The sequence below is a fragment of the Camellia sinensis genome, chromosome 12, assembly GCF_055761805.1.
Source record: "Camellia sinensis isolate YWXY chromosome 12, ASM5576180v1, whole genome shotgun sequence".
In the NCBI taxonomy this organism is placed as follows: domain Eukaryota; kingdom Viridiplantae; phylum Streptophyta; class Magnoliopsida; order Ericales; family Theaceae; genus Camellia; species Camellia sinensis.
In genome coordinates this window covers 138,306,690-138,322,240 of record NC_138972.1, presented here as the reverse complement: position 1 = coordinate 138,322,240, position 15,551 = coordinate 138,306,690, and the positions used below count along the sequence as shown (strand labels likewise).

Sequence of the window (15,551 nt, the reverse complement as noted above, 5' to 3'; positions counted from 1 at the left end):
TCCAAAGAGAGGAGAACCAAAATTGAAAGATAAGCGTAAATCTGGTGACCTTCAAAATCTGCAACAAGCTCTGAAATTGACAGATCTGAAATCGATCAAGAGTGTTTGAAATCGAGCGAGAGAGTGCTTGAAATCGAGCGATAGTGAGCGCTTCAAATCAGTGAGAGTGGAGGTTTTTGAGCTTCAAATCGAAAGGGTTTCTGAGCGAGAGAAAGAGTCTGAGTTGTGGAAGAGTGAGACTGAGAGGGAGAGACGTTTTGAAAGGGATGGAGTATTGAACAGTGTTAACAAATTGACCCAAACGGTGCCGTTTTACTGAGATCAGATACAACGTTTTCAAAACGTTGTATTGAACTAATCTATAATGGCGTTTTTCATAAACGCCATAAAAGAAACGTCGCAGTAGGCACCTTTTCTTATAGTGTGCGATATCCATATATTTGCGTTTAACCCGTTATGGCAATTATCATTCTTGTCTCGTAATTGCTGATCATGATTTTGCAACACGATATGTGGAAAAATCTAATGGACACCATGTTTTTTTATGTGGCAAGTAACGCTCGACATCAGACTCCCTAAAAAGTTCCCATGGTATGAACGCGAGGTTCAGGTATGAAATGATGGACATCGACCTGGTTGGCTGTTAAGAAGCAAGCAAAGTTGCCGTTCTAGTGCAAAAAAACAGCATCACCCATGAAAAAAATGCCCCACATCGAGGCATATGTACCATTCAAACATTGCCAGCATCACCATGAAACATTTTTGATTATTTATTGTTGAACTTATCACAGGATTTAGTTTTGTTGGCATACAAAAGACACTAATGTGTGTCCAAATTGTTATCCACATCTTGATGAACACCCAATTTTGAGTGCATAATTCGTGTGTATGTTTGAATGAAGTTCTTGACTTTGCAAAACATCCTTTGGACCAACGACATCCGTCCAAAGTGAAGATGACCATGATATACTGTATGGTGCACAATTAGCACAGTACGAAATTCCACAATTTTATGTTGTCTTTTATGTTTGGCTACATAGGTTGTCGTTACTGATTGCGTCGTAATTAACGATAGAATGTTTGTCGTTTGTTCATGATAATTGTACACCACAACAAACAAGCATATTGCATACGAAATATTGAACAGGTACCTAAACACCAGGCCAATGTGTGACGCTGAATAACACATCATGGAAATAGCATACAAAATGTTATGCATCATGTTTGGCAATGTTGGTGTGAATTATGTTATGCACTGAATGTGAGTTTTTTTCCCACTCATGGTAATTGACAAGTGTTTGGCAAGTTTGATTGCAGTACACACAATATATGCCCCGAACAAAGAGAGTGGAAACACAAAAACTAAAGGGAACAATGGGAGAAAACACCACAAACACCCATACATTGAGTACAAGGAAGACATAAAAAAATGATAAATCTCACAGTAGTCACAAACACAAATCACAACTTACGTCCATCATAAATAATGAGAGTCAGACCCATATCCTATTATCCCTACATAACAATGACAAGTTGTTTCGAAAAATGAGGGGTGTAAATGCATGCTCTTTTTTTTCTTTATTTTTTTTTAAAATTTTTTTTTTTAACTTTGACCATCGTATGATATTATTGTAATAGACACATGTGCGAAATTAAAAGTAACAACAACAAACACCTGAAATGACTCGATATCATTATTGTAGTCTATAAAACGAACCAAATGGACATGCAAGATCATTTGACATGCGCTATTGCAACGTCAACACGTTCAACAAAATCTGAAACTTAAAAAAGGACATGCAACTTTAGCGAACACCTCGAAAACACACCCTAGAAAAAAAAAAAAAAAGGTGTAGAAAAAAATAACGTCAATGCTTAGAATACGCTGTGGCTAAATCAGTTCCTTGCACAACCTCACCCCTTGATGGAACCCTCTTCCATTTTGGCCTCCTTGGCGGGCGCTTGACAGCAGGCGGTGCTATGAGGAAATCATTAGGCGTGACCGTGGGTTTCTCAAACACTGCCATTGCTGTAACGCCCTCAAAATAATAACAATAAACCCACCAGATAAGACATGCATTTACATTTAAACTAACCACATTCCTTTCATTCATTAGAATTCCGTTACATAAGTATTACATGTTAATCTCATAACAAAATGCCCTACGGGCTTACAGCTTTCCAAGTTAACACTTGGTTACAACAAAGGGTTCTAACTCGTTTACACATTAAGCCCTTGGCTTGAAATTACATGTAATAAATCAAAGTAAAACGACAAAACTATGCCCGCCACAAGCCTCCCAGCTATGTCCTTGGAGGTGGCATGCTTCCTGCACCTGAAAATGATATTCCCATATAGGGTGAGCCACAGCCCAGTAGAAATACACTAAACCAACCATGGACAATGACTAAAACATTAGCAATTGATAGTTGGTCAACACTGATACAATCACATAAATAACATATTTATGTCAACGACTTACAAGTCCCAATTACTTTTCATTTTCCTTTTAACAACAGATAAGCATACTTGCTCTATCATCATTTCCACAGATATGTATAAAAACTATATCTCACATTCAGATAAGCATAAAAGCTATATCCACATTCTCAACAGATATGTATATCAACAATATCCACAGATAAGCATACAAGCCGTATCCACACTTTACAACAGATATGTATATCAACAATATCCACAGATAAGCATACAAGCTGTATCCACACTTCACAACACTTCACAAAGATAAGCATATGAGCTCTATCTTCACTTCTCTAGACAAGCATATGAGCTCTGTCTACGGAGTACATCCCCTATCTCCTCCAAATACCTATCCGGTTTAGAGGTCCATCCCCTATCTTCCCCTAAACCGCGGAGTACATCCCCTATCTCCTCCTCTACACACAACGTATATAAACACATTGGTTCTATATACAATCACACAATACAAACAATTAATGTATTCTAGCAACTGTCAAGTTTCATAACACATTCCATTGATTAGTTTCAGTTTGCCTAATCAACATACATTGTCTACAACAATCTCGACTATCCTCCACCGATAGCCCCAAGCAGTTATTTCTAAAACAGAAAATAAATGCACAAATGGATATTCAATCAACATTTCATTTCCTCATTTCTCACCAATTAATTATCCCAATTAATTAAACAATGTAATTAGGTCATTTTCCATAATTACCATTTCAACCCTTAGGTCCCATTTTCATCAATGATTCAACAATCATTCTATTTTTCTATGCCAAACATGCATCTAGGTTTATTATGAATAAAACCCCAACCTTTGTAAAAATTACACAAAAGCCCCAAACTTTCACAAATTTACCAAACCAAGCCCAACATCTCAAAATACCAAAATTTAAAGACAAAACCCATAGAGAGGAGTAGGATATCCCTACCTCAAATTCGGAGTCCCAAAGGAGAAGACGACAAAACCCAACGTGCTCCAAAACCCGTGATTTTCAGATTAAAATGAAGCCCTCGACGATCAACAACTTTTTTGTAAAGGCCAAAGGTGAGTAAATCACTCCTACTAGATCAAAACCTAGAGAGAAGGTAGTATCTAGAGAGAAAGACTCAACAATGGTGTTTTTGGAAAAGTAAGAGAGAGAAGAGAAAGTGAAAAAGTGATTTGAAAAGTCACAATTTCGGGACTTAAACCCAGTCTTCCGCTCGAGCGTAAAACACCCCGCTCGAGCGGCCACTCACAGACTTCCGCTCGAGCGGCCAACCTCCCGCTCGAGCGCAGAATGCACTCGCTCAGCACTTTTGCAGAAACAGACCTACGCTCGAGCTCCCAACCCTACGCTCGAGCTCACAACACTGCACAACAAGATACTGGATGGATGTATTCCCCGCTCGAGCGCCAACACCTCCGCTCGAGCGGACAGGCCAAAAATCTGGGCAACTAGTTTTGGTTTCTAAACTCAACCAAGCTGAAACAAATCCGCCCAACACATCCTATAACTCAAATACGAAGTAAAAAGGATGCAAACAAGATAATAAACAACTACCAACATCCACGGACACATGTCCGGATCACTGTACAACAAGGGTAAACCCGGGATCGCTATAATTGCGATTGACACCATCGCTTACATTTCGTTTCTGAACCAAAACATCAATTTGATCGAGTTCGAAAGACTTAGCAAGAGATAACATATTCTGAACATCCTCATCACACACAACCTTGAACTTATTATATCCGGGTATAGAGAACAATAACACCACCAGGTCGGAGGCCAACCCATTAAACTTCCCGCATATCTCATTAATCAACTCTGCGAATGTCAGCGCTTGATGAAGACGAACGACAGCGTTCATTAGGCCGTATGTACACAACAACAAAATACCGACCTCCATGCTTGCAATTCACAAAAACATTAAAAAAACCCAAATCTGCAAGTTGCTGAAACCTCCGTCCTCCCGAAACAAACACACACACACAAATTACCCACGACACCAAACACATATACACAAAACAAATCAGAATAACAAACACACACACATACACACACACTTACCTTGAGGGGGAAAAAAATCAGAACTGTCGGCACCAAAACCCATAGCATCGCGACAAAATTCTCAGACTAGCAAAATCAAATTCACAGCCCAATAAATCCATATCAACAATCTAACCAATCCCACCGTAAATCATTGAATCAAATATATTACCAACGAAAATGTAAAAATAAGTTACCAGAAATGAACAAAAACCACATCAGCCCAGAATCTACTCAATCTCATAAAAAGGATAAATATGTAAACTTCAACAATATCAAATAAAATAAAAATATCCTTACCCAACTAGATAGGACCAAATAGTTCATTAAAAAAAAAAAAAAAAAAAAACACAGGACTAAATGGAACGACATTCCCTAATTTGGGATTTATCAGTAATTTTTCCATATATCTAAAAAGTAAAATATTTGTGAAAAAATATTTTAAAAAATTAATAAATATACAAAAATACAAAAAATATATATATATATATATATATATGTATTTTTGTATTTTTGGTATTTAGTAAATTTTTAAAGACTTTTTTTCACAAAAATTATACTGTTTAAGTGTATTTATGTTAGATGTATCTGAAACTTAAAAAATTTACTTAAAATATTAAAAAATTAGTAAAAACAAAAATATGAAAAATAAGAAAATAAAATTTTTTGAAAAATATTTTCTAAAAACTAAAACTAACCTTTTTTTATTAATTACAAGAAGTGTTCATGACACAGCTTCAAGACAAATGGAATGCGTCAACGGAAGGGAATAATATTAATTTTATGAAAATTGAATTTATATATTAAAAAGTTATATGTACTCATTCTCTTTTAAAATATTAATCCTTTATTTTATTTTTTATTATTTCAAAATATTAATTTCTTTTCAAAAATTAAGTAATAAAATAACATAAATTTACTATTTTGCTCTTATTTTAAATTCATTAATAATAAAAAAAATAAATTATGACAATTGATATTCTCAAAAAAAATGTACCATTAAAGGGTAATTCTAAAAAAATTAATATTTTTAAAATGCAATAATTATACTATTAAAAAATATTGAATTCTCCAAAAGTGACTATTATTTTAGAACGAAGGGAGTATTTTATTAAAATAAAATAGAATAAAATTTATTTTGTTTTTTAATTATAAAGGGGACTGCTAAATGTCCCTACCTTTCTATTTTGCACCTCCTACTTCTTTGGCCTCCCACCACTAAAATTGCTTCCCTCTTTATTTTTCTTTGGACCCCTACCGTAATCTCAAATATACCATTTGAACCCCACCTCTCAATCTTCCACCTTCAACTCCTCCTTCCTTCCTCTGGCTGTCCTCCTCCCACTCTAGCAACCTTCATTCTCCGACAACTTGCTCAAACAGCGACAACAACAATAACAACAGAACAACCGTCTGTTTCCTCAAAATATCAAATAGATGCGAATTATGTTTCAAATAATGTAACAACTTTGGAAGTGTAATGGGTCCAAGTTCAAAAAGTGATTCCTCTATTGTAGAGAATCACATTGATGTTGCTGAAGATGAATGATGGATAATCAGTTCGGAAAACCCATCTTTTTGCCTTCGTTCCTCGCCGTTCGGAAAACTAGATCTGAACAAAAGCTTGATGTTCAAAACTCTGTAACCAAACAAAAGCCATATGTTTAGTTGTAAAGTACCAAACATATTCAACAAGTTCAGCTCTGTGCAACCGAACGAAGAGAAATCGACCAACCTGTGAGGTAAAGAGAGAAATTGATAGAGAGAGGGGGAGCAGAGCACAAAAGAGAGAAAAGAGTGTAAGTTCCGAAAGATGAAGATGAAGATCGCAAAAGAGAGTTTGTGAATCAGTCGCTCCTTCTTTGCGGCCGCCACCAAAACCATAACCTTCATCGCCATTGATAGTTTTGTAAACAATAGGTGGTGGCGAGAGGCTCGCCAAAGGAGGAAAATAACGAAGGTGGGTTGGTTGGTGGAGGACGTCGGCGGGAGTGGAAGTAGTAGTGGGATTAGAGTTAAGGTTAAACTTGAGAGAATAAAATGAGGATAAGATTAAAATTTGATGTTAGAATAAAATTATAATAAAATAAAATATAAAAAGTAAGAAATTCAAATAAAAAAGTAAGGCATTTACCGGCCCTCATTAGAAAATGAGGTCAATGATGCGATGTGTGTGATAAGGAGGGAGAGAGAGAGAGAGCGAGCAAAATTGTGATGTTTGTCCTCAACATCCTATCTAAAAAAAACATAAAAATTGTGATGTGTGTGACGTGTTTTAGTGAGTGTGTGAGTGTGATGTGAGACGAGAGATTTGAGAGGTAAAAGTATATTAGATAATTATAGAGAATTCTAACATTAGAGTTTTAACATGGGTTTTAATTAGGTGTTAAAAAAGAAAAAAACAAATCAACACATCATATTATTACGTGGAACCCACTATTAGAATTATATTAGAACCCTCAAAATAGAATTCCCAAACCTTATTCTATATTTTTCACTTGTCAATACTGTTGAAATTTTCAAACATTTCTCACTGATTTGTGGTTTCTCGCTATAAGGTAATTCCCCCATTTTTAAAAGGTATGATCAACTTTAAAATATATTTAAATTTAATTTATCTAGGTAACCAATAGATGTCAAACAATTTTTTAACCGACTAATTTGGACAAAATACGATTTTTGTGCAGCTGATTCACAGAGACGCCAATTGAGAAATTGAATGCATTCCCTCCGAGACAGCACCAATGAAATCGTTTCTGTTGGGTCTTCTTTGTTCTAGCCCTAACAACTTCCCAACAGAAATAATCCAAAATATTTCAATTGAAGTTGTCCGTGACATTGCTGAATCTGCTGTTTCAGGGCTTCAAATTCTGTAATCAAGGCGGTGATCTCATCAACTAAGCTCAAACTCCTTTGTTTTCCTTTTAAATTGATGGGTTTGTCCTCCTTTTGTCTAATTGAACAAAATGCGATTTTATTTTAATTTAGGAAATATATTGTTTGTTTGTTTGTTTGTATTCCTGTTAACAAATTAAAAGCTTTTTTTTACACCTTGACCCTGTTTTTAGTTGAATTTGTGGTTTTTGGCTCGTGGGTTTGATTGGTTGGTTTCCTTTTGGTCCATTTTACTCTTCCATTCAGGTCAATGAATCAATGTGCATTAGTGTTCTGTACCTTAATTTTTTGTTTTGAGGAAAAATTTAGCACCAAACCCTTTGATTCCTTTGATTTGTTAGTTGAGGAACCGAAGTGACCCCAATGATATGGTTTGGTTTTGTCGTTTAGTTTCATATGCAAATGCATGGATGAAGATGTATATCTAAATTTGATTATGTGATTGGTATCTCTCTTTTTTTTATTTTTTTTTTATTTTATGAACAAAAACTTTGGAATGTATGGCCAATCTGTAGATGGCCATTTTTTAAAAAGCATGTAGATACTTGTATAGCCTCAATCAATAATAGGAAGGTATCCCAATTTCCATGCTTTAAAGATTATTCATTTTTATTTGAGATCATAGAAGCATTACAAACATTATCAAATGCCTACGTCAAAATTTTAGTGGTTGCATTCATGTAATGTCATAATCTTGCACCATAGAGATGATATAAAGAGGACTCTTAAAGTGAATTTCAATGAAATTTAATAAATGAATGTTACCATATATAACAGTAGCTAGTTGGATTAAAAGAAATTCTCATGATGAGTTATACATAGTTGTTGTGGATCAAAGAGATTTGAGTGTGGGATTTATGGTGATTGATATAAAGATTCCTTTCCCATTACTATTAGATTCCCATTTGGCTTAACCACAAATTAGTTTGTAATATTCCACTTAATTAGCAGTTTGTGATAAATTGATTTGTTTATTTTTATTTTTATTTTTTATAGTTTTTTCATGGATTTAATTCATTGTCTCAGCCTTATAAATTTCATCCTATACCACAATATTTGTCTGGAAGCATAATTTGATGAATGTACTTCTTGTGGCTAATGTTATATAACCTCTCAATTATATTTAACTTCTATGACTTATCTACATAATTTTGACAAACACATTATTTTTATTATATAAAGCATTATATTACTTTCTAAGTATATTTAACATTCCATGATAATGAACGAACATATCTATATTTGGTGGATACATTGGTACCAATACAAATTATAAATTGCACAAAGAGTAAAAACAATGAAATCAATATCTATAACTATGATTTTACTCTGCTAAAATACATTAAATATTGGACTAGATACTTTCTATATCAACTTACTTTTGTATACTAGATGATGCAGATGAAGAAGTTGCAGAGGATGAGGTGTACTTGGAGAAATCTGTGTTGTAAGTATAGCTTGAAGAATGAACTTGGCTGCTATTAGAAACAGTAGTAGAGCCGTAGGTTAAAGAAACCAAAGACGAAGAAGTATTCATAGGAGCAAAATATGTTGCCACGTGCATTTTAATTGGGAGAATGGGCAATGGAGCTTCAAAATTAAGCACATGAATGGCTTGCCTAATTGAAGGCCAGAGATTGTGATCCGGGTGAGCGCACTAGAGCCCAACAATCATCAAGCATTCCATTTCTTTTTGAACAAAATCTGGGCTTATCTTTGAATCCACCACTGCTTCAAGAAGCCTACCAGTACCGTATAGGTCCCAAACCCAGTCCACTATTCTTATCTTACTTTCTTTAGCCTTTAGGTCAATAGGTTTTCTTCCACAAGCTATCTCCAATGTCACAATTCCAAAACTGTAGACATCTGATTCCTTATTAGCTTTGCCCGTAATTAAGCATCCGGGTGCCATATAGCCCATGGTCCCTGCCAAAACAGTCTTTTGTGACCCTTTTGTGGTCAAGAAGTCTGGCTAATCCAAAATCCCCAAGTTTAGCATTGAAATTCGTATCCAACAGAACATTACTTGATTTTACATCCCTGTACACCACACATTGTTCCCATTCTTTGTGCAGATAGAGCAAGCCAAAACCAACCCTTGAGCAATTTTGTACCTTATGACCCATGTCAACAAGGCTTTTTCTTTGAAGAGATGGTAATCTAAGCTTCTATTTTCCATGAACTCACAAACAAGTAAGAGTTCTCTTTTGTCGTGACACCAACCAATTAGTTGCACTAAATTTCTATGCCTCAATCGACTAATGATCTTTACTTCTGATGCATACTCTTTTATTCCTTGTTTTGATCCCTTTGATATCCTCTTCATAGCAACATAGGAATTGGATTCCCTTAAGAAACCTCTATATACCCCACCAAATCCTCCCTTTCCAAGCGTATGTTCCCCTGTAAAGTTATCTATTGCACGAAACAATTCACCACACGTAAATTTCTTTGGTCCGATACCTGCCTCAAATTCGTTGTCCATGGATAGTTCAATAGCAAATTCATCTCCATCTTCTTCTTTTACTCTACTACTTTTTTTCCACAAGACAAAGCCAAGCAAAGCCAACCCACCAATCAAAACAGGTGAGACAGCGGTCAATCCCACAACCAGTGCCTTTTTGTTGTTTTCACCCATCTTCTTTGGAGGGCTTGGGATGACTGTGTTGGGTCCTGGACTGGGACCTGGTTTCACTGCCACATCAATTTGAATCTGATAAGCCAATTGCAACCCATTATGGTAAGTATTCCCTTAGATCAACCAGGAAACTAAGGTTCCTTTCAACTGTCAAATTATTTATTGAATTAGTGAAAACAACACTCAAATTTTTCGAACTAGAATCATAATTAATCCAAGCTTCATTTTCTATCCCAGACGGTATGTTACTGTACCATCCTGCAGTATCGTTAGATATGATAGAGTTGATATTGATACCTACATGTGTGGTGTTTTTTGGGTCCCAACCCCAATTCTGATAGTTATCAAACTCCACAGCAACAAAGGGAGTGGTCGATCTAAGTGTCTGCAGGTCGAATGGAAGGCCAATGGCACCACCTGCTGTTATATTGGGAGTGGAACCATTAGGAACAAGGAAGAATGTGATCCCATCTGCAAAATCATAGCTTCCTATCGAATCAATGACAAACGAGAAATAGGTGTTGAAGTCCGTGAGTTTTCCAGAAGTGTTGTCCCAAAGGAAAAGAGGATCTTTGTATGTGGCTTAACCAGCTGCGTGGCTCTGGCTCGTGTTCATCTCATTTGGGGTGAGTTGGATGCCTTCAGGTGAGACATAAGCATCTCCTTCTACAACTATCTCTGCATTTAGTTGCAGACCAATATTAGTCGAGTTGAAGCTCAGTGCAATTGCATGAAGAGGGTTTACTACAAGGAAGTAGGTAACAGATGATTGCGTAGAAGAAGAAGAAAAAGAGAGAACAAAGTAAATTTTGTGATCGGAGGGGGTTCCACGAGTTGCAAACAGCCATGGCCATGGTTGGTTGAGGAAAATTAGTTTTTGGTGAGTGAGTTTGACATATAAATTAGTAAATAACTATAGGTCATCTTTGGTTTGTTTATTTTTTTTTGGAACACATGTCTTGCAACTCTGTTGAATCAGTTTTTTTTTTTTGGAATCAGTTGAATCAGTCTTTTTGTGAACTGTTTCATAGATATAATTTTCTTTTCATCGCCTGTGTTCTTTTTAATCACAAAAAATAGAAAACATTGCTTGGTAATTTTTTTATTTATTTTTTATATTATTCATTTGGGGTCCTTCTTATGTGACATTTGAAAACGAAATGTTGCAATTAATTAAGTTTGGTGCAAGGCCGGGATTAGGAAAGGCCAGTAAGGCGGCCTTGGACTCTCGAATTCTTTTTAAAAATAGGCTCCTTAGATAATTTTAACTCTTATATTATGTTTGTTTTATTAGAATGACATAATAATTTCATCATAATTTATATTCCCACATTTGGTTCACTAAAAAATTTATTAAAAATTATATTACAAGTAAAATTATCATTGAATATGAATAGTTATTTTATAAAGAGTTTAATGAATAACTATTTCATTTCATTCAATTTTAGTGAACTAAACATTATATTATAATACTAGTAGTTCAAAATTAAAATTTTATTAAAAACAATTGAATTGATGAATTATTTAAAAGTAATAAATGGTTGTTTGTCAAATGTATGGATTATTTATAAAATATTATTGACTATACTAGTCACAATTTTCTTTAGAGAGAGAAATTTGTTAAAGTTAAAGTTGAGCAAATTTTACATTACATCACAAAAGGTTTATCAAAGTGACATTGTTTTGGTCTAATTAGCACCCTCAAACTTGTTCAAAATCTCATTTTAGTCACTTTTGTTAAAATTTCACTTTAGTGATGATAAATGGAATAAATGGTGGCATTGTAACTTGACATAAAATTTAAGGGATTGACTGTTATAATTAAAAATGAAAGAACTGAAATGATATTATCATAAAAGTACAAGGATGCTAAGTGTAATCTTTTGACAGGTTTGTCCTCTTTTGTTGTCTAATTGAGATTTTATTTTATTTTTAAACGTTTGCTTTGTGTTCACGTTTACGAATTAAAAGCTTTATTTACAGATTTACCCCAGTTTTTACTTGAATTTGCAGTTTTGGCTCGTGGGTTTGATGGGTTGGTTTCCTTTTATTGTTTAGTTCTTGTATCTTTGTTGGTTTTTTTGGTCCATTTTACTCTTCCATTTAACTCAATAAATTAGTGTGCATTAGTGTTCTGTTCAACGGTTTTTAATAATTTATTTTTTACTATGTTGGAAACCATGTGGTAAATACACATGGTGTGACCTCATGGTACATATGGTGTGGCCTAATTTTTAAGGGCACATCGTATGCATGGTCCATCCACACATGGCCTACTTATGAGGGACATATGGTCTTGGACATATGGTGTGACATAACATGAGGTACTCATGGTTTGCCATATATGTCTATATAAAGGCTCATACTCAACAATGTGTAGACACACCAAAAACAATAAGTTATTTCTCTATTCATTTGTCCTGAGGCTACCATCTTGAAAGCTTAGGAATTTGGAGTGTGGATAAATATTGAGAACTCTAGTAACTTCTCAATTGACGGGGGTTTTTCCAGACGAGGCTTGTAATTCAAGCATCCGATCCAAACCCTTTTTGCATCAGCTAATATAATTACCCGTATATTTTTCCTTCATACTGATTTTGGTGAACCAGTTGTTTTCCATTCTTTGCATAACAATGTTCAGTTTCAAATGATGGAACTAACTTAGCAGCAAATGAATGGTTGAACATGCATATATTTGAGACTCTGATTTGTATGTATTTTTTATGAGCAAAAACTTAGGGATGTATGGCTTATCTGTAGATGGCCATTTTTTTTTTTGATAGAGCATATAGTAGGAAGATTGTTTTAAAAAGTAATCACTTTTACTCAGAGATCATACAAACATTAAGTAAACATGTATGCTATCAAATGTCTAGAAATATCGAAGACTGAAATAATACTGATTCAACCCTTAAAATGAAGATGAAAGCATGTTCAGTGGAGGAGCAAAATATGTTGGCACAGGTATTTTCGATGGGAGAATGGGCACTGGTGCTTCAAAAGTAAGGACATGAATTGCTTGCCTTATTGAAGGCCGGTTACTGAAATCCGGGTGAGAACACCACAGCCCGACGATCATCAACCGTCCCATCTCTCGATTATCGAATTCTGCACGTAGTTTCGGATCTGCAGCTTCAAGAATCTGTCCTACTCCATAGAGTTCCCAAACCCACTCCACCAGCACTATCTGACTCTCTTTGGCATTTGGGTCAATTGGTTTTCTTCCACAGGCTATTTCCAGAGCCACAATCCCAAAGCTGTACACATCCGATTCTCTGCTTGCTTTGCCTGAAGTGACACATTCAGGAGCCATGTAGCCCATAGTCCCAGCCAAGTCTGTGGTTTGCGGTCCTTTTTCATGGTCAACAAGCCTGGCTAAACCAAAATCTCCGAGCCTAGCATTAAAACTCGAATCCAACATAACGTTGCTCGATTTCACATCTCTATGGATGACGCACTGTTCCCATTCTTCATGTAAATACAGCAAAGCCGAGGCAAGGCCTTGAGCAATTCGGTACCTCACAGTCCATGACAATACATTTTCTTCCCCGAAGAGAAGGGAATCTAGGCTGCCATTTGGCATGAACTCATAAACAAGTAGTAGTTCTTTGTCATGGCACCAGCCAAGCAGTTGCACCAAATCCCTATGTCTCAATCGGCTAATGATCTTCACTTCCGATGCATATTCCTTTATCCCTTGTCTAGACTCCCTCGAAACCCTCTTGATTGCGACATAGGAGTTCCAATCCCTCAAGAAGCCTCTGTACACCCCACCAAACCCTCCTTCTCCAAGCTTCTCCTCCTCTGTAAAGTTCTTTGTCGAGCCAACCAACTCATGATAAGGAAACTTCTTAGAACCCATTCCTTTCTCAAATTCATCGTCCAAGGCTGTGTTGAAGGCAGGATGATTTCCACCATTCCCCTTTCCCCTCTTTACTCTTGTTTTCCATAAGTAAACTGATGACAAAACAAATCCGAAAATCACAACAGTTGCACCAAAAGTCAATCCCACAACTTCTACTATCTTGTTAGTTCCTACTCGGGATGATGGTGTGTGCTTTGTCATGGCTGCAGTTGGATCAGTATGATTGTTTCTGTCATACCCAATAGTCTGTAAACTTGAATTGAAATACCATGAACAAATGGAATGTATCTCAGTTGAAGCTCTGGTGGTAGCTGAGAAGCCAAAAGTAACCCATTCTGGCAAGTATTTTCTCAGATTAATTATGTAGTAAATACCATCTAATTCAGCTTTGTAACCTTTGAAAAGTACACTCAGATTATTTAATTTAGCATCATAACTAATCCAAGAATCGACTTTTTTCCCAGCATGAATACTAGCAGGCAAAGTTGCGACCGAGCTTACAGAGTTGATGTCAATACCGATATGAGCGCCAGTGTCAGAGTCCCATTGGTTTACAAATGTATCAAACTCAACTGCAACAAATGGAGGGCCTGTTGAGTTAGTTGTCTGGTTGTTGCTCGCAAGACTGTGACCAAGGCCAAGACCACCACCTTCAGTGTTTGGAGGTATATGGGAACCATTGGGAACAAGGAAGAATGCAAGGCCATCACCACCGGTGATTGGACTTGAAATGTTTGCCGTAGAGATCACGAAGGAGAAATGAGTAGTGAAGTCAGGGAGATTTCCCGAGGCATTGTCCCATAGGTGCAGTGATTCTGTATAGGTGGCTGGTCCTGTCTTCCCGCTCATATCCTTGTCACGCTCGTTTAAGGTCAGTTGAATGGCTCCAGCCACAGGATATGCATCTCCCTCATAATTTATTTCATGGTTATTTGGATTGAAGCTGTCAAAGTTGAAAGACGGGGGAGAAACAAATGAGAAAACTGACAGAAAGGACATGTAGAACATGAAGAGAAAAAATAGAAGCTGCTCTGGTGAACAGAGATGAGTATTTCTGGAGTTATAGGCAGCCATAATCAGGAATAGTGTTTTATGGATAATTAGAAGCCTTCTTATTGTCACATATGTTTTCTCTTTCTGTTTAATGTTTTCATTTTTTGGGAAAACACGAAAGTCTAATAGGAGGGTTGCAGTTTCAAAGTCAATCATAATCCGCAAACAAAAAACACACGGTTCCTATTCTAAGTTGAAGGTTTCAATTATGTTTGGAGTGTCAATTGGGTTGAGAGCTTGATTCAATGTACAAAATTGTCTTCAAAAAATTATTTTGTTGGACTTGAGCAAAGTGACAATCCGCCTTAGTCTACACGCCACAAGTCAATGTAGAGATTGGGCAGGGAAACTTATATAAGGAAAGTGACAATGAGCTTAGCAAGTAAAGTCTCTTATTTGGAGACTTGGGATCAAACCCCTCTCCTTCATCTGGGTAAGAAGTGTATTGAATTGGGAATGTATTGTATCCACACACAAACAAATCCACTCTGTCACTAAAATTATCACATTTGTGTCGCTCTACATCGGACTATCAATTTGAACAACAAAAATGCAATGGACCCAGATTTCTTGTCCCAG

General features: G+C 36.1%; 1 protein-coding gene, 1 long non-coding RNA gene and 1 pseudogene across 3 annotated transcripts; 1 reads left to right on the top strand and 2 right to left on the bottom strand.

Annotated features, from left to right (window-relative positions):
- The first annotated feature begins 6,988 nt into the window (after positions 1-6,988).
- On the top strand, positions 6,989-7,567 carry LOC145804825 (uncharacterized). The gene is made up of 2 exons (XR_014347327.1): positions 6,989-7,101; positions 7,209-7,567. It is a non-coding gene; the product is annotated as an uncharacterized LOC145804825 (long non-coding RNA).
- Positions 7,568-9,448: 1,881 nt separating this feature from the next.
- LOC114308557 (L-type lectin-domain containing receptor kinase IX.2-like) lies at positions 9,449-12,674 on the bottom strand. Its single transcript, XM_082897297.1, has 4 exons — positions 12,626-12,674; positions 10,643-10,798; positions 10,356-10,543; positions 9,449-10,129 (listed from the first exon to the last, which is right to left on the bottom strand). Exons 1-4 carry the CDS (start codon positions 12,672-12,674, stop codon positions 9,449-9,451), a joined length of 1,074 nt encoding a protein of 357 aa, XP_082753423.1.
- A 257-nt stretch (positions 12,675-12,931) lies between these two features.
- LOC114308558 (L-type lectin-domain containing receptor kinase IX.1 pseudogene) lies at positions 12,932-15,046 on the bottom strand (annotated as a pseudogene). The gene has a single exon (XR_014345912.1). The product of XR_014345912.1 is annotated as an L-type lectin-domain containing receptor kinase IX.1 pseudogene (transcript).
- Between the last annotated feature and the right edge of the window lie 505 nt (positions 15,047-15,551).